The sequence below is a fragment of the Erythrolamprus reginae genome, chromosome 1, assembly GCF_031021105.1.
Source record: "Erythrolamprus reginae isolate rEryReg1 chromosome 1, rEryReg1.hap1, whole genome shotgun sequence".
Taxonomy (NCBI): Eukaryota; Metazoa; Chordata; class Lepidosauria; order Squamata; family Dipsadidae; genus Erythrolamprus; species Erythrolamprus reginae.
The window spans coordinates 94,196,544-94,215,121 of NC_091950.1; the positions used below are offsets into that span (position 1 = coordinate 94,196,544).

At 35.0% G+C, this 18,578-nt stretch overlaps 1 protein-coding gene across 1 annotated transcript in view; it reads right to left on the minus strand.

Moving 5' to 3' along the window:
* Positions 1-899: 899 nt before the first annotated feature.
* MADD (MAP kinase activating death domain) overlaps positions 900-18,578 on the minus strand; it is a 91,789-nt gene continuing 74,110 nt past the window's right edge. Inside the window, 4 exon segments of the mRNA XM_070760165.1 lie at positions 900-2,317; positions 3,660-3,706; positions 10,105-10,174; positions 18,201-18,307. Of these exon segments, the coding sequence (XP_070616266.1) occupies positions 2,210-2,317; positions 3,660-3,706; positions 10,105-10,174; positions 18,201-18,307 (332 nt within the window). The 3' untranslated portion in view covers positions 900-2,209.

Genomic DNA, 18,578 nt, shown 5'->3' on the forward strand with positions numbered 1-18,578 from the left:
CACCCCTATGAAACGGTCGTTCGGCCCCCAAAGGGGTCCCGGTCCGCAGGTTGAGAATCACTGTTATAGATGTAAGCCTTTTCTGTTTTTCTTATGCAGTGTAGAAAACCAAAAGTTTAAGAAACACCGCACTAGACTATAAACTGAATCACACATCTCTTTCAATTTCCACACATTGGCCTGGAATAGGTTTAAGCACTTGCAAAACTAGCAAGAATGCATAATTTCACTTTTAAAATGAACTTAGTGGAAATAATGCAACGTTTTTTAATCTTAACCTGCTGTTGTGTTCACATTTACTATACACTTGTACTGTTTTGGGTATAAAGAAGTAACAATCAGCGTGTAGCAAAAAGCAAACAAAAAGAACCCCACTCTCATAGTAAGAACCCCTTAAATGAGGAAATGTCAATTAATCACAAGTTTAAGATCCGCATGACAAATAATCTACAGGATCTCAAATAAATAATTTATCACACTATCATTTTAGAGCAAATAATTTTTGTGCATAGTATTTCATAGTGTGTCAGATACAAAATTGCAGCCAATTAAACTCCATGCCTGTTCAAAATTTACCGAACCTGCTGTAGGGTGAAAAATGTAAAAAGAAATGTCCATTTCATTTCATTGTAAATTTGAAGGTACTATGACATTAGGTTTATGTGAATTAGTCCAAATACTGAGCTATGTTTCCCCCTTCACCTCTTAAGAGAATTCTCTTTCTCTAAAACCTAAAATTAAAATTACAAAAAACAAAGTCTGTGCATAATAAATGCTCGCTCTGTTCACGTGAGAGTTAATTATATATTTTAGAGATGGCCCCTTCGGTTTTGGTTTTATCTGAAACTGAAGTCATGGACATGGTACACAAGATTAATAAGATTTCACAAGAGGCAACAGTGGTTTAATTGCATTTTAATTTAACATTCAGACAGCTGTACACTTTTCTATAAATATATGTGGTACTGAAATATGTACATTTCTTCCCCCCTCCCACCCTTCATAGTGCAGTCAATTCAACAGTCGTACAGATTAAATTGTGCAGAACAAGCCCAACGATTCCTAAAGGCATGTCGCCTAGAAATGTTATCACTTCTATGGTACTTCAACATCAGCCAGAGAAGTCTGCCAGAGGTTCTATAGTTTCTTCTCCACTGTAGAATTTTCTTCTTCAAGTACCTTGGTTTATTTTTGCATTAGAGTCCAGTATAGTCCATGAAAAGTAGAAAGACAATTCATTTATTTTTTCATCCCCTACTCAACAATTGTCAAATGGAAATTTACCAGAAAGGGAAAATTCATTACACAGTGACATTTTTTGCTTTTTAAAAAATAAACATTAATAGACTGACAAAAGCCGTGGCTTCAGGGAGACGTAAAATGAGAAGATACAGTGCTACTCATACATTTGTGCATGCTTACAACATTTTAATAAGTGGATGTATCTCTCACAGTACACAGCACACAATCAGGCTTCACACGAATATCTCATACATTCAAGCCAGTCATACTGTCTTGGTTTTGGTGGCTTTTCTCCTGTCCTCATTTAATTCTATACACTTATAAAGAAATCTATTTATGTCTATGAGTATATACTAGTGAATTGAACTGGAACATCAGCAAAATTGTTGTCTTGTGTTTAAAATAGTATGTACAGCACATGCATACCGATCATGAGATCACTATTTAGTCACTCCTGCATTATGATATTTAGCCATTCCTTTGATGACACAATGACAGGAAGTCTACAAAAGGGCTATTAGCAAGGATTCTTTAATGACAATTTAAGTACCAAAACCAAGAAAGGAAATAAAAGTAAGCATCTGAACAGCAGCAACAATGGGTGATCCAGGCAAGCATGAGTGGCTTGCACAATGCACACAATAACAAATCTGAAACAGAAGGCATATATGCCTATAAATTAAACAAACAACAGTAAAACTGGAGATAAAAAGAAGGGAGTGTCAGGTGAGCCATCTTGATGAACTAAATACAAAAGGGAATGTGATAAAAGAGAATGCTAATGCTTAGAATACCTTAAGCACAGGCCTAAACGTGCTTAGGAAATTTCATTTCCATAAAGGGGGATTTGCAAGGTCATATACTCAAATGAATGCGGCCATATATGAACGGTTTTCATGTGAGCTTGTATAACCACAAAAGAAAGGAGAAAATTGCATGGCAATGTGTTTCCCAACAATAACATTGATCAGCTGGACACCGGACGAGGTGGCTTGCTTTTGCTTTCTGCCTCTTTCCCACGCACGGCTGCCACGTAGGAGAAAAGACACAATACCGAATAGCAGATCTCATGAGCCTAGAAGACATTTAAAAAGAATAATATAATCAGATGCTGATCTAAAGTTTTCTTACTTTTAGAGCAAGTATGAAATGAAATGCAACGGTGAGACATAATGTCTTGATGTGAGCAATTCATCCATCTCCACCTCTGACGGGAATCAGCAAGCACATAACATTTTATGCTTGCATAATTAAAGTCCAATGAATTGTAAATTTTGTTTACCGTTTAATCAGTTTGGAAGGACCTTCGTCTGTACTAAATCCAAATAGAACTTAATCGCTAAGATTAGAGTCTAAAATCCCATGTTGGCAGCAAGTAAAGAAAGGAATGCTGAGAAGGTGAGATATGAACTCTCGTGGACTTTTCTAGTATATACTCATAGTTTCATCTCTAAATATTTTCACTGCCTAGTTCAGAGGCCTTTTTATAGGCTTCTCTTGACTAAATGGTTTTATAAATATAATTGCTAGTTACTAAATATTAATCTAAACTCTATTCCCTGCACTGATATTACCTAATATGGGTAAAAAAACATCTGCAAGAAAACAATCAAGCTCACAGAGCATCAAGGACCTCTAATTTTTATTAAATCTTATTGTTTGCCTTCCACCTGTCTCCCAAATCCTTTGTAGAATAAGATGTGTACCGTTGTATGATTTTGTACTTTTGCATTGCAATGTAATGTTTAAAGGAAGTCTTATTTAAAATTCACTAAATGCATGCAGTATTGTACATATGTTCTAAATGCTAAGTGAAAAGTGTCTTTCTTATAGTTGATAATAATTCAACTTAATCTTTTTTTCAATTTTCTGGTGTACTTGCACAGGTGCAATAAATAATTTCAAAAAAGGTAAATATTTTATTCCATATAGGTTATGACCCAACAATTCTATAGAATAAAAGTCCAGGATTCTACCCTTAATTAAAAGGACTTTCAGGTGAGAATTATTAATATATTTATGCTCCAAATGAATGCATGAAAAAACCTACCACTTTTTTAAAAAACTACCACTTTGAAAAATGAAATAGAAAAAATAAACTTTTAATCATTGGCAGCTCAACTGCCATGTTAATTAAGTTAAAGATGTCAATATTTGAGCTACATCATAAGCATAAATCTTGCTAAATGATACAAGCAATGTGATGAAATATTATATCAAATTCTTTTGCACTCTCTAAAATCATTAGTGTATTTCCTACAGTTCTTATATTATTTATATTTATATGTATGTACTGTATATATGTATGTGTGTATACATACATATATACAGTATTTTGTATTATTTAAAATCTCAAATGCTAGCCATGGAAACAAAATCTTTGAAAAATAACCAAAAAAGCAAAGTAACTAACTTACCATTGGTGTCTTGTACTTGTGGCTCACCACTTCTTTAGTTTCAGGAACTAAAACCGGACGGGCAAGAGACAAAATAAAGAGTTCAAAAAACGAGAGGAAAAAATGAAAGGAATAGTATAATGTTCCCAAAGGTAACAAAAGGTCCAAGGGAAACATAGAACAGCTGTAGGAAAAAGACATTTTAACTAATTCTATATTCTTCAATTGTGACAATTCACCCAAGTCCACAGGCATACAAGTAATTTAAAGAGACAAATACTTTAGGATATATATTCATTTGGATTCCTCTGAATGCTGTGTGATTATTTTTATATGTCCTAGTAATTCTTCTATAGATAACTTTGGTATATAATACATTTACCAAGTTCTAAAAATTGCTGGCTCTTGTCTGTCCCATTTATACTAGAAAATGGTTTTAGCAACTGTTTCCCAATATTGATGAAATGTATCCACAAATAAACTGGAAGTAAATGTACTTAGGTATATAAAGAGTTTATCAAGTTCCCAATGAAGGAGCAACTTCTAAATGCCCTTAGTGTAAGAAAACTGTCTCTAAGGAAGAGCTGTTCTTCCTGTGCATTTGGCCAACAGTTGAAAAATATTCAAAAAGTCTATGTTCTAAAGCCAAAATAAGAGCAGAATTCTTTATTCTTTCTTTGCTAAATAATGTTGTTAACCCATGTTAACTTTGTTGCTTCATCATTCAACACCAAACAGGAAACATATCCATTTTAGGAAGCAAACCAGATCATATAGGGCTACCATGGGGAAGGATGAATAGAATAAATATCATATTACCTACTAAGAGAAAAAATAGTAGCAGTCAATCTATGAATAATTGACTTTAATATATTGGGGGGGGGGATGCAAACAAAATCCAGACATACCCTTTTTATATAAGAGAAAAAAGTGCTACCAGAGAGACTTAATGGAACATAGTAAAGATTAACAATACATACTAAAGATGACAGGACTCTATTAAAGAAGAATGAGACAATAAGTTGATATTATATAAAATCAATATTTTGGAGAAATATGAAGTCCATACATGGTCAAGGATGGAAAACTCAGAAAACTGGAAAAAATATTTTGAAACTATTTTACTCATTAACATCACATAATTCCGAGTCTAATTCTGTATTACCCATAAAAGATTACAAAAAGAACCCCACAAATATTTCTTTGCAGTTAGTATGTGACTTCAAAAGACAAACAGGTAAATCATACAGAATTGGCCTTAAGAGAGAAAGACAAGTCAAAATAAAAAGGCAAAATTTCTGACATTTAAATATCATACTATGCCTACCCGCTGTAATCTCTCTATAAAGAAAAGAATTAGAAATAAAGTTAAAAAAAGAATTCTAAAGTGTATGGAATAAGAATAATATATCGCTATCATACAAGGGTTTAACACTTAAAGCTCAGAAAAAGGATTGCCCTCTTCCCCCTCCCCACAGAATGGCATTTGATTTCTGATAGTGCTCCAATTAAACAGGTTCAAAGAAGAAATGAACAAAAGTACATCTTGCAGTCTTTTGCCCTGTTAATGAGCATACACAGTACAAAGGACAGGGATGAAGGGACCACATTACCTGCTGGAGAATGAAGGTTTTCATAGCAGCGATAGTGAAGGGGCCACAATAAAACTAAAGCACGAGTACATAGCAGTAACTCAAATTTCAGAGCCAAGGGTCTGATGCCTCCTACTTTTTTTGGAACCATTCATGGCAACAGAGCACTCCAACTCAGACATACCTCATCAACTGAATCATTTCAAGCAACATGAGACTCTATACCAATTATAAGATCTAATTTGGGCTCCTATCGGTTCGAGATGACATAGAGAAGCTGCATTCAAAAATCACACAGAGATACATAATGTGCCCAAACTTACATCACCACAACTGAGAATATTGGACTTAGTTACAAAGGCCAGTTTCCAGAATCAAGCATATTTTCTATGAAATCAAAGTGATCGTCCACTAATAGATAATGACCAAAAAGCTACCGAGAGCTGTTAATTGAAAGGTTGCCGGAATGGCTGCTTCCTCTGAGTAAACAGAAGCATTAGGGAGAATATAAAGCAGCCAGATTCAAGGGAGCAAGTGAATAGAGAGGACTGGCAGGAGTTTGCCAAGGGAGTTCCACAGGAAAAGAAAAACACTTTAAAAATCCAATTACAAACTATTATGTAATGATGTTGGACTGCAGACATGTGGTTTCTGCAAGGGTCTAAATTACCTCCATGATGCATTATGGATTATGGACACAAAGAGGACTGTACCACATATGGGCTAGTAAAAATGTGTTCAACCAAAGCACAGTAAGTTTGATTAGGAACCTGTGGAGTAAGGGGAAAAACCTCCAAAAAAATGGCTTTGGATAAGGCCAGCCTAGGAACTACAAAAAGTTGGAATTTTTCTGAAGTAGAGCCAATTACAGAAAAATAAAAAGGATTATTGGCTGATAAAGTTGAAAGTCTTCACTCTGCTATGGGGGAAGTGGGGGAAGAAAAGTAAGCATGAGATCCTATACAGAAGAGCACATATAATTTAATAGATATATAACAGGCACTAATGGGATGATTCCGGTGAGTGGAATATAAAGATATAGTTTGTTCAGAAAGAAAGAAATAATCAAAGGGAATAGAAATTCCATTGTCACAGGTATCCACAGGTATTCCCACTCAGTGATGGGGAATGATATGTGCACAGTAGTGACACCGCACAAAATTGTTGTTATATACTATCTTAATGCTTGACACAATTACATAAGCCAAGGAGGAGGTCAAGATATTCTCCAAAGCACCTGAAGGCAGGACAGAAAACAATGGATGGAAACTAATCAAGAGAAGCAAGCTAGAACAAGGGATAAATTTCCTGACAGAACAATTAATCGGTGGAACAACTTGCCTTCAGAAGTTGTGAATAATAATGATAATAATAATAATAATAATAATAATAATAATAATAATAATAATAGGAGAAGCAGCTAGAGAAATTAGTGAAATATGAAGATCTAAAAATCGAGCTGCAACGACTCTGGCATAAACCAGTGAAAGTGGTCCCAGTGGTACTTGGCACGCTGGGCGCAGTACCAAAGGATCTCAGCGGACATTTGAAAACCATCGGAATTGACAAAATCTCCATCTGTCAATTGCAAAAGGCCGCTTTACTGGGATCGGCAAACATAATTCGCCGCTACATCACGCAGTCTTAGGTGCTTGGGAAGCGCCCGACTGGTGATGAAATACGAAATCCAGCATAGTGATCTCGTTTGCTGTGTTGTACTGACATAATAATAATAATAATAATAATATTAATAATAATAATAATAATAATAATAATAATAATAATAATAATAATAATAATAATAAAAATAAATAAATAAATAAATAAAAAATAATGCTCCAACACTGAAAGTTTTTAAGGAGAGATTGGACAACCATTTGTCTGAAGTGGTGTAGGGTCTCCTGTCTGAGCAGAGAGTTGGACTAGAAGACCTCCAAGATCCCTTCCAACTTCTATATTCTGAGTGTGTGTTGTGATGTCATGAAGCATTATGTCATTCCCCCTTCATTTCTACCATATATTAAAAAGATCCATTCCTTCTCATAAAAGCAAATTAGTGAACAATTTATTCATTTCGATGCAAATGAAATAATAATAATAATAATAATAATAATAATAATAATAATAATATTGCTATTTGTGTCCACTACTGTCTCGTTTGGATAAGGAGACGGCATAAATGATGTCTACCAAAAGCAAACTGCAGATCTTTGAAAGAGGCATGAAGTTATAGTGACAGGAGTTTGGGGACAAGCTGTGTCAAGCATAATCCTTTAAGGAAATTCCTGATCTGATTTCTGACGACATTCTTGTTCAGAAATGGAAAATTAAGCATGAGTAACCATTTGTACTTTATTCAATGTGTATCAATAGGAAAAGCACAACTGAGAAAGGTGAAGTAGGAATGTTGGGGGTATATATCCATGTAATACCAGTGTTCTAGATTTTAAGGGAATTTAAAATTAAATATAACCAAGCATTTATTTTGGACTTCAAAAAACAGATTATAATAAATTGTGCTAACTGCTATACAACCAGAGGAAAAACTAATGGGAGAAGGATTTCCCAAAGGTTGCAATATTAGAAAGACACCTGCAAACAATTCTAATGGGAGAAAAATGTACAGCAACAGATGATGATAATATTTTTATTTTCTTTTTACAACCATTTACTCCTTTAAGTGCAGGGTGGAGTCAGGACAACTAAATGGAGCTGAGCGTTTACTAACCAGATGCATTTATTGATGCCTATGTGGAGTTCACAGCAGATACTGTCTTTTCTCTTTGAGCTCCGATAAAGATGTTTCTCTAATTGTAGATAGCAGGACTGAAACTGCAGAAAAAGTTTTATAGGCTGCTTTTGCATATGTAAAATAGAATAACTCAGCATTTACATCTAGTTCTTGGCTTATGATCTGAATTGGAACCAGAATTTCCATTGTTAAGCAGAGTACAAATTAAGCATCACATGACCACACCACTTACCGTAGAAACAGCAATCCCCACAGTTGTTAGGCGAAGACCTCATGCTTCTCCTGCCCTGTGTGGACTCCACTTCAGCTCCCCCTACCTGTCTATCTCCTCCCCATCTTCTCCAGGAGCGATTCCATTGCAAGTCCAGAATAAGTGCTGCACCTCCAGGATGCCCTTAGTCCTCCTCTTCTTCCAGCTCCACCACCACCCTGAACAGTGCCTTCTCCACAACTTTGCTTGGGGAGCTGCTGTGCCTCACCCATCAACAAGGTGTACTGCACCTTGTTGGCCTGTCTCAATGCATTCTCCACAGTCTATGAGCTATTACTCCTCATGCAGCAGTGGAAGATAGGGCTCCTATCAGCCACACCACCAAAGTGCCTCTCCCACCAGCTCTCTCCCCTTGCCTGTTTCCCAGCTGAACCAAGCAACTTCCCTACAACAGGCAAAGCTCCACCATCCTGTTGCGTGTATCTTGGAGTTGTACTTTCACCCAGTGCTTGGATTCCAGGCCAGCAGAGGTGGGAAGAAGACAATGGGGGGTCAGCTGGGGGGTCAACAGGGGTAAGCAGAAGAGTATAAGGCAATCAAAAAGGCAGAGATGGGGATTGAAGATAGTAGGATGGGGAGGAGTTGAAACAGAGGTAGTTCATACAGGGCAGGGAAATATGACCATGGGATACTGCAACCATCTGGAAATGCGAGCTAGCTGGGAAGCACCCAAATTTTGCTTATGTGACCATAGGACAGCTGCCCTGGCCTGATCATTCAGGACCAATAAGAACTATCGTTTGTTCAGTGCCATCATAACTTTGCACAGTCACTGAAATGAATGGGTATAACCCAAGGATTACCTTGGGTTCTAAACCTGATGAAGAATCCAGTTGATTGCCCCTAAGCATTAGTTTAAAAATTTGTGTTGACATTTGGTGCAGTGCATGTGACAAGAACCTTAAAAATGGGCCTTAGAGAAACCAATTCAGACTATTTTGCTATATTACTTGGGAGGAGGGGCTTTTTAAACAGTCTTAAAATATAAATTACATTGAGAGTAAACATGATCTGGACTAATAATTCATATCAATCACTCTACATTCTTTACTTACGATAAAATAACAAAAGGCAATGCATGGTGCATTCATGGATAAGGTGGAAGAAAGGATAGTTGTTATAGAAAATCAAGGAGAAAGTATGGTGATGGTGTGAATTTTAGCCATGCTTCTTTTTCTTATTTTTAATTTCTTATGGTTGACTATTTCATATGCGTTTTCTATGTGCTCTGTATAACCGTTTATCCCTCTACTCAGACTAAAAATGTCTCTACTCAGAGACTAAAAATCCTGCACTCCATGTAGCACAAATTCTTCTCCTCGCACCTTTTTTCCCCCTTGACAAATGACCACATTACAATTACTCAATTCATTAAAATTGTTTCAAGCAGCCAAAAAATTAAGTTCACAAACTCAAGAATATTCGACATGTTAATAGCAGACGTGTCAAAGATTCCAAAGCATCTAAAAGTAGCAAATTTATAGTGACTACGACTTTTATCAAGCAGAGCATAACATGATATTTCGTATGACACCTGCAAACAGTTTAATTTAAACAAGTACTGTAGTACAATTTTCAGGCTACCAAGGTAACTTAGAGATCAATGCTTCTTTCTGTCTCCATGAAATCACTAATCTTCCTTTGTCGTTTCACTGAAGAATGCCACAATCTTACTAATTTTCACCTTTATTTTCCAACATTTCTTCATTCAGTCTTTGGTTCCTCCGCCACCTTAGCAAACAAAACAAAGCCTACTCTCTAAAAGAGCTACAGCTCTGCCTCTCCGAGAGGAGTAGAAATTTGAGTTACTGCCATGCAGGTACAAACCTAATATCAAAATAATGTAATTACCAAATTCTTCCAGGACAAAGACGCCACGCACTGTATTGCACTTTTTAATGTGATTCAGCTCTATGAAAACCTGGAAAAAAAACAGGAGGGGAAAAACACAAGATTAGACTAAAGGAGGAAATCCTTTCTCAATAATATAAACATCAAAATGCACACCACAGCAGGTATAACTTGGAATGTGTTGAGATGTTGAAGTTCATACCACTAATCAAGCTACAATTATTTAAACCAAAAAAGAAAGAGGGGTTTCAACATAAATATTGAAAACTTGCCACAATGCTAGAAATCAACAAACAACTTAAAAGGCTAAGAAGCTAAGACAGCAGAAGATGAAGTACCTTCCGCTCCTTGCAGGAGGAGAAAGCATGGAAGAGAAACGAAGGAGTTAGTAACTCTGACATAATTCAACATTGCTACTCCCTTCAGGCACTCAATAAAATAAAGAAAGGGGGAGGGAACCACACACCTCAAAATACAACAAAAGAAGGGACAAAGAATACTCCCAATTTTGGTCTCTGATTTGTCCCATCCCGTCAAATATCTACCCCTCCATGCATCCTCCTCCAGCACAGAGGGCAGGCAAGAGGTGCCATGCTTCCCACCCAAACCAGTTGTCTGCTATTGTTCCATTCCCAGGGGTCCCCAAACTTGGCAAGTTTAAGACTTGTGGACTTCAACTCCCAGAATTCTGGGAATTCCAGTCCACAAGTCTTAAACTTGCCAAGTTTGAAGTCCTCAGCGATAAAGCCTCTTTTCAGGATTCATGGACCGTACCTTGACACAAAGTGCAAAGAAAAAACAGAGGTTATGAAAAATGCAATATTTTTTTTTATTTCTGTGAGCCAGAAATCAAATCTGCAAAATATGCAAAGGTTCTGATTTTAATGGCCACAGCATCATTTCGTACATTCATCCACATCCTCCAAAATGTAATGCCATTAACCTCCGTTAGAATGAGGAGCAATTAAAAAATTTACAAAGAAGGGATGCAGAAAGAAAATCTACTCAAAATATTTACAAAATATTCCCAAGTATTTCTTAGAACGGTAGTGATAGCAACTTCAAGAAGAAAAAAGGAAGGTAGCCCTTTTCTTGTGATGGGGTGGGTGGAGAAAATGAATGTGTTATGGAAAATTAGCTTAAGACGATAACCAGTTTTGTCTAAACACCTCAAATGCCATTTTAAAATGTCCAGGGCCAGATAATAGCATTTTCTAAAAGAAAAAAAGCTCATAAAATGGCAAACTTTTGTACAATTATTTTAATACAAATGAAAAAGTACAATAATTACTGTGATATTTTCCTTTAAGTGCAGAAATTACAAAAAGGTTATGTTCTTCTCATGCTACCAAACAAGTATTATGACATTTACATTAATGTATTTCAGAACAGCATTCCAATTAGCTAACAGTTAACAAAACTGTTCCTCTCTTTGGTAACAAAACAATATCTTGGATAATGAGACAAAGTAAGATTGTCTAGAATCTTTGCTTGAAATAAAAACCTTTTCTGTTTCTCTACTATCTTTTACACCACGGGCAGGCAAATTTGGCTCTTCTATGACATGTGGATTAGCATGATTGGCTCAGGAATTCTGGGAGTTGAAGCCCACAAGTCATAGAAGAGCCAACTTTGCCTACCCTTGCCCTATACCACTCACAGCTTTTATTTCTTTCCTAATGGGTTTGCACGCATTATTTGCTTTTACATTGACTCATATGGGAAAAATTGCTCCTACTTAAGAACGTTTCTACTTAAGAACCTGGTCACGGAATGAATTAAGTTCTTAAGTAGAGGTATCACTGTACTCAAAAAATTTCAAGATGTACAACACTAAACAAGGGGATGGAGTTGGCATGTGCAACCTCTTTTTATCTTTTCTTCTGCAAATATTCTTGACAAAAATATATTTTCCATCTGATCATCTTTAAGATATGGCTTATATTTTAGTGGTGCAAAAAGAGGCATTCATACATGAATTCAAATGCTACATTCAACTAATGCAGAATTCAACAACAATTCTCCCTTCCTGTTCTAAAATAGTCATGTAGCTACATTTTAATTCTTGTAATCAGTAAGCTGTTCACTACATATCTTTAAAGCTCTAAATTGTTTAGAGCTTTAAAGATATGTAGTGAATATGTAGCTGATTCTTAATCAAACCTTAAGAATCAGCTCTTCCAATACTCAATCTGCTTATATGTTGACAGGCAAAGGTCTTTCTCTAAACGCATTCATAAACTAAACAGTATAAGGATTGTCCTTCTAGATTCACTCAACCCAGTGCTGTAAACTTCTACATATCGAATTAAAATGTTTCCACTGTCCAGTCTTTTATACTTTAATATACTGCATCCTAATTGCGATGGTTTCAGTTGATTGATCAGCTAATTTAAGTCATTTAGATTTTCAGGGCTGCTATATAATTTTGTTTTTATCAAATGTACATGAATGAATATTTATTTTGCCTCTGACTTTACTTGTGGGAAGCTGTCAGAGAACGTCGGCAACAGCAATTGGGACCCCGGGATGCCACAACTAGTCGTAAGTATGCAACAGCCTGAGCAAGAGTAAAAATAACATGATAGAACTGAACATTTATAGCCAAATCTGTTCTGCTACAATTATACTATATGCAAATTTATTTCCTATTCCAATAAACAAAACTAAAACTATTTTTTTTAGAAGAGTTCATTTTAATAACAAATGTCTATGCTAATTATAAGTAAAATGTTTAATCTTTTGTAAAACAAACTATAATTACCATTAGCTTAATTAATAGTTTTAGACACTGGTTTAGACTTTGCCAGCTGCAAGGAACCAGAACGACCCTGTGAGCAAAGTAGTTTCTTAATTGTTATTCTTCCATTTACAAAAATCTTACCACACTAAGTGCATTCTCTTGGGAATGGGAGGTAAAGGCTTCAGGGATCTGGTCTTTCTCCCATGTTTCAAAGGTGCTTTTTCAAAAGGCAAACTCAGAACTAATGAAGCTTCTTGGGTGAGAATCAAAATGTCTTCTTCCTCAAAGAAAATACATAGTTCAGTTGCCTTTTGAAAAAGCACCTTTGAAACAGCCATGACCTGGCTAGAGATTCCTCCACAACCCTGCTCAGTTTTATAATTTTAAACCATTTTACTAACCAACATATGGTGTGATCTATGAAAAAATAGTGATTTCTTTGAAAAAAAATTCTATAACCTTAAGTAGTCTGTAGGCCTCTATGATCTGCAACAAATTAAATAACAGCCATTGGCATGTTAGTAACCATCTTGAAACTTATAATAAATTAATAATCAAGCACTGGAAGGGGCTGTTAATAAATAAGTATATGAAAACATGCAGGAATTATCATAAATTGTGGAAACATCTTTTTTTACAATTCCCAGAGTTTTCAGGATTTTTTTCTTATGAAGTTGTAACAGTAGATTTACTTCTCGCCATCTAATATTGACATAAATATTGACGTACTTAATAAAGTATATTAAAAACTAGTATTTAATAATCTCTCTTTTTATTTAATGGATTTATAAATGGACTAACCAACCACTGCAGCTGTGAGGAAAATCTCTCTTCACATTTACGGGACTTTGTTTCTCCTAAGAGTCACCCAGCAGTAATAAAAATGCTGTCAGCAGCTTCCCAAGTATATTTATTTTTCCCTACACAGAGATTTTAATTCTCTATAACTCATAATAACACCCTCAAATTATCAGTCATTATACACCAGTTTTCCTTCCTGCTGGCTTTGAGGTTCATAAATTTAGGCATCTTAATTGGAAGATGTATTCTAAAAAAATGCTACCTGAATGCTCATCGAACATTCAGCAGAATGGGCTAACGCCACACCTATTCCTCTTAAAAAAAAAGAATGGGCAAACCTCTGATAAGAAAGGGATAATTCAACATGTTGGAGATGGATTTGTTCCCCAAATGATACATCACCAATAGGCGGAGAAGCTTGGGGACTTTTTTGAAAGCTGTGATATGCCTATTTTGAAAAATTTTAAGTGTGCAATTATTTATGCCTTTCTTAAATTTCTTGCTCAAATCACTGCTTTCATTGCCAGGATGCTTGTATTGTCAATTATGTCTCCATAATTGCTTGTATTGTCAATTATGTCTCCATAATGTACTTCATCCAACAGATTATTCATACGATTATTCCCTCTTTTGGGAAAGTCTGCATCCTTGCAAATGTTCTTAGTATGTTTTGTTTGGTGTATATAGAAGTAAATTGTGCTAAAACAAATTTTCAGTAACAAATGTATTTTAAAATAAATATAACAGTATATCACTTGATATCCATTGCATGGTCCTCTACAATTACTAATTAATTTTCTATTTATCATTTTATTTGTAAACCAGCTGTAACCAGCCACGCATTGCTGTGGCTCAGTCTGGTTTGTCTGGCAACATATAATTGTCCATGTGAGAAGCAATCTGTGTGTAGATCTAAACTGCAAGTACATATTCAAATGCAATGTTGTATCAAAACTTCAAAGCAATCGATGAAGAAGGTCCTGCTTTAAGCACCTGCATGTTTTTACCTGTCACAGGTTTGACATCTATATAATGTAATAGTAGGTATATAAAAACATGCACATATTCAAATGCAACGTTGTGTCAAAATTTGAAAGCAATCGGTGAAGAAGGTCCTGTTTTAAGCACCTGTATGTTTTTACCTGTCACAAGTATGAAATCTATATAATATAGGTGTTTAATAATGTGTGTATTCAAATGCAACGTTGTGTCAAAATTTCAAAATAATCGGCAAAGAACTTTCAGAGATTAAAACTTTTGAACAAATGAACATTTACATTTTTTATTTATATAGATAAATAAAATTTATGAAATGTATAGGTTCTCATAATATTCTGGATGACATACAATTACCAACTTCTGAATGTGTGGCTATATGGGTATGTGGGTGTGGTTTATAAACATATATAAATGATACAATAGTCAGAAAGCAATCAAAATCTAAACAAAACAAGCCAAAATGAGTCTACTGTCCAAATCTTAAATTCAGGTAATTTGATTCAATTTTACATTAATTAAAGCAGAACTGTTTCATGATCTTAAGGTTTTATTATGTGGCAGCTCAGTTATGAACACTAAGTAAGTGTTTATAATAATCTAAAATTAATATATAGACCAATAGTTAATGTCTTTGTCTTTCAAGTCCTATCCTCCTAACCAATAAATTGTAGTTTAATTTATGCTCTTGACAAAAAGGTAATTTGAGGAAAGAAAGAGACAGACTTTCCAAAAAATTGAATTCTTGTTGTTTAGGTATAGAATCGTGTATTAAAGTGAAATGGAATAATCCATAATTCATTTTAAAAAGAAAACTGATAAATTTGCTTATTCTTATCATATTTGCTTACATCAATCACATTCATAGAATGCTTTAAGTTGCAATGTTATAGTTTATCATTCTTGTAAATCATGGAATGCTTACTTTTATTCAGAAGTTATTTCCTAAAGTAGCATACCAGCATTAGAACTCTTATAATTATGCTCTTTTAGCATAGTTACAGCAAGGACACAATACTCCAATGCAGTGTTTCTCAATCTTAGCAGCTTAAAGTTGTGAAACTTTAAATAAAACCATGCTGCATGAGAAATTCAGGAGTTGAAACCATTCATTTTAAAGTTGTCAAGAATGAGAAGTATTGTTCTGATGATATGCTGTTATTTAAAGGTAAAGACTAGCTCCAATACACCTTTCAAGAAAAGTCCCAGGGGAAAACACCACAGATGTGTCCCTTTCTCCACTACCTTCTATCATAATTCAATCCATTGAGGATACAACAGGCATTATCATCACAATACAGGTGGGAATCCACTCTCTACCGTGGTCTCCTTCTAGACCAGGGGTGTCAAACTCACGGTGGCATCACATGACATATCGGAACTTTTCTCCCCTTTGTTAAACCAGGTGTGGGCGTGGCCAACACATGACTCATCCAACCTATGGGCTGGGAATTTGACAACCCTGCTTTAGAGTTTAGTCTAGCAGCTGCCAAAATAATATAGAACTAGAGCATTGTTTCTCAATTTTGGTAAAGTTAAGATGTCTAGACTTTAATTCCCAGAATTCTTAGCCAACATGGCTAGCTGGGCAATTCTGGGCACTGAAGTTCACTCATCTTAAAACTGCCAAGATCAAGAAGCACTATAATAGAGTAAATGTTAAAAACTTGAAGAAATTAGCTTCATATAATGACTTTGAATTATTTCATCTCTGTGCATTATAGCTGTAATTCTTCAACACATTCAGAAAGAAGAGATCCAGAATGCAATATTCTTAGATTTGGGAGACATTTGGAATCAATAGTTTAGTCTCAAAATGCCTACTATGGAGGGTGTGACTTTTCATATTTATCTTCAACATAACAACAAAACTTACAAACCCTACCTCATCTCTCTTCTATTTCATCTCATCTCTTTGAAAACTGTTTTAAATGGAATTCCCTTTAAAAAAAACCACTTCTTCCAATTTTAATGACCATTTGGGTATGAAGAATTAGTGCATAACATTGTACGGAACCTGCACCTAAGATTCAACAATGTGTGTAATCTGTCAATATTTGTCTTTGAGGATTCATTATTGAGAAAGGAGCAAAGAAGAGGACAGCTGCACAGTTTTGTTATGGGGCTTGGGGGGAGACTTGCTTTGTACATGACATAAATTGGCAGCCCCATTTTTATCTTTTTCTCTGCTGTTGCTTTCCTTCTCTATAAACGTCAATGCCATATTATTATTAACTCTGCTTATACATTTTTCTTTTTTTTAGTATTAGAATTTTGACACAATAATATGTTGTTCATTCCTCAGGGACTTGGAATCAGCCGTGAATATATACCCAAGTGCACATTGGACCACTGAATTAGAGAAGAATGAAAAAGTACACTTCCACTCTTTAATAGTTGCACATAATTTCAGCTGAAAAACAATCTATCTCCTGAGCACTGCATGTAACCACAGTATAAATTTCAAAGGAAGCTTCAAATGCATGTATATTTTCAATGCATGTATTTTCAGAGGTTCTGAAGCACAGTCAGGGTTCTCAGAGACACCAAAAACAATTAAATTTACCAAAATAAATAATATAAAGACAATTGCACAAAAGACCAAATGACAAATTTAAATTTACTCCTTTGTCTCACTCTTATAGAATCTTACACACAGATATACAAAGCACACAAAATCCTAAAAACTGTACATTATTTGCGAAACAAACATGAACATGAAGCAAAATAAAATCATTGAATAAGAGAAGCAAAAAGAACATACATCTAAAGAAAGAAAAAGTGGCACGTAATTCCATTTGTGTTTCCTCTATACCCAGAGAGTCAATTCTATTAATAAAGGGAGCAAAATAAAATATCTGCATTATTGTGTAAAAATCTTTTTGTCTGGTATATTGCCCAGAATACTTTCAGCCACAAAGAAAAACATGTGATGCAGGACAACTATTTTAAAAAAATAACTTGCAATTGCCAATTCTGGCTCTTTTTTTTTTTTTCATCTAATGAGAAGCAGCATAAATAACTCAAATATAAGTCTTAATAAAACTGCTTTGCAATGTTTGGCTAATATATTTCAGTGCCACATTCAGCGCAAACCCAGGATTGTTAAATGTTGTTTGAGGTGCTTTCCAGAAATCTAATATTGCCAAATACACATCATCATCTCAATGGCTATTTTTCAATTAAACACTTTCTTCACTTGAATCATGAAGAAAATAGGAGAGAACAAACTCACTATAATTTCAAATAAAATGAAGCCTCTGTTTCTGAAAAATACCATTCTTATTATTTTTACTGAAATTTGTAAACAGAGTCAATAACTCTGAGTTCATTTAAAAATTAATCTGCTTTTCATTATTAAAACTAGTTTTAAAGCAGATTTTTTAAAATTTGTTTTATTTAACAAGAAGAACCTGTTGTTTTAAAAGGAAAAAAACATTTGATAGCTGTGACATTTCTCTTTCCCTTTTCTGGTATAGGGAAGAGGAAACACATTTACTGGTGTTCTTCAAGAACATTCATGCTACTTTAAGACCTATTACAGGCAATTTCCTACCTGACTATGCATGAATTTCAAATTAATTCCTTCCAGTGTAACTTGGAGAAGGCCTCCTTCACCAGTTTTCATATCCTGTACGGGAAATTCCCCACCAAGTTCAGGCCCTATAACACAAACAGAAAATAGAGGGAGGAAAAAAATAAGAAAATATACCGTACCCATCATTAGCACAAAAAGAAAAGGACTAATTTCCTAACATATAATCCTTCTTCCAAAATAGAACCACAGGACAATTTAAGTTTCTACTGCTAAGATTCAGAAGATCTCTCAAGACAGAATCATAATGTGACAGTCTTGGGGCTTCGGGACACTGTAGTACATTCCTTCAGCCCTTGAGATGAAAGAGAAATCTGCCAACATAGTTTGCCCTGCCTC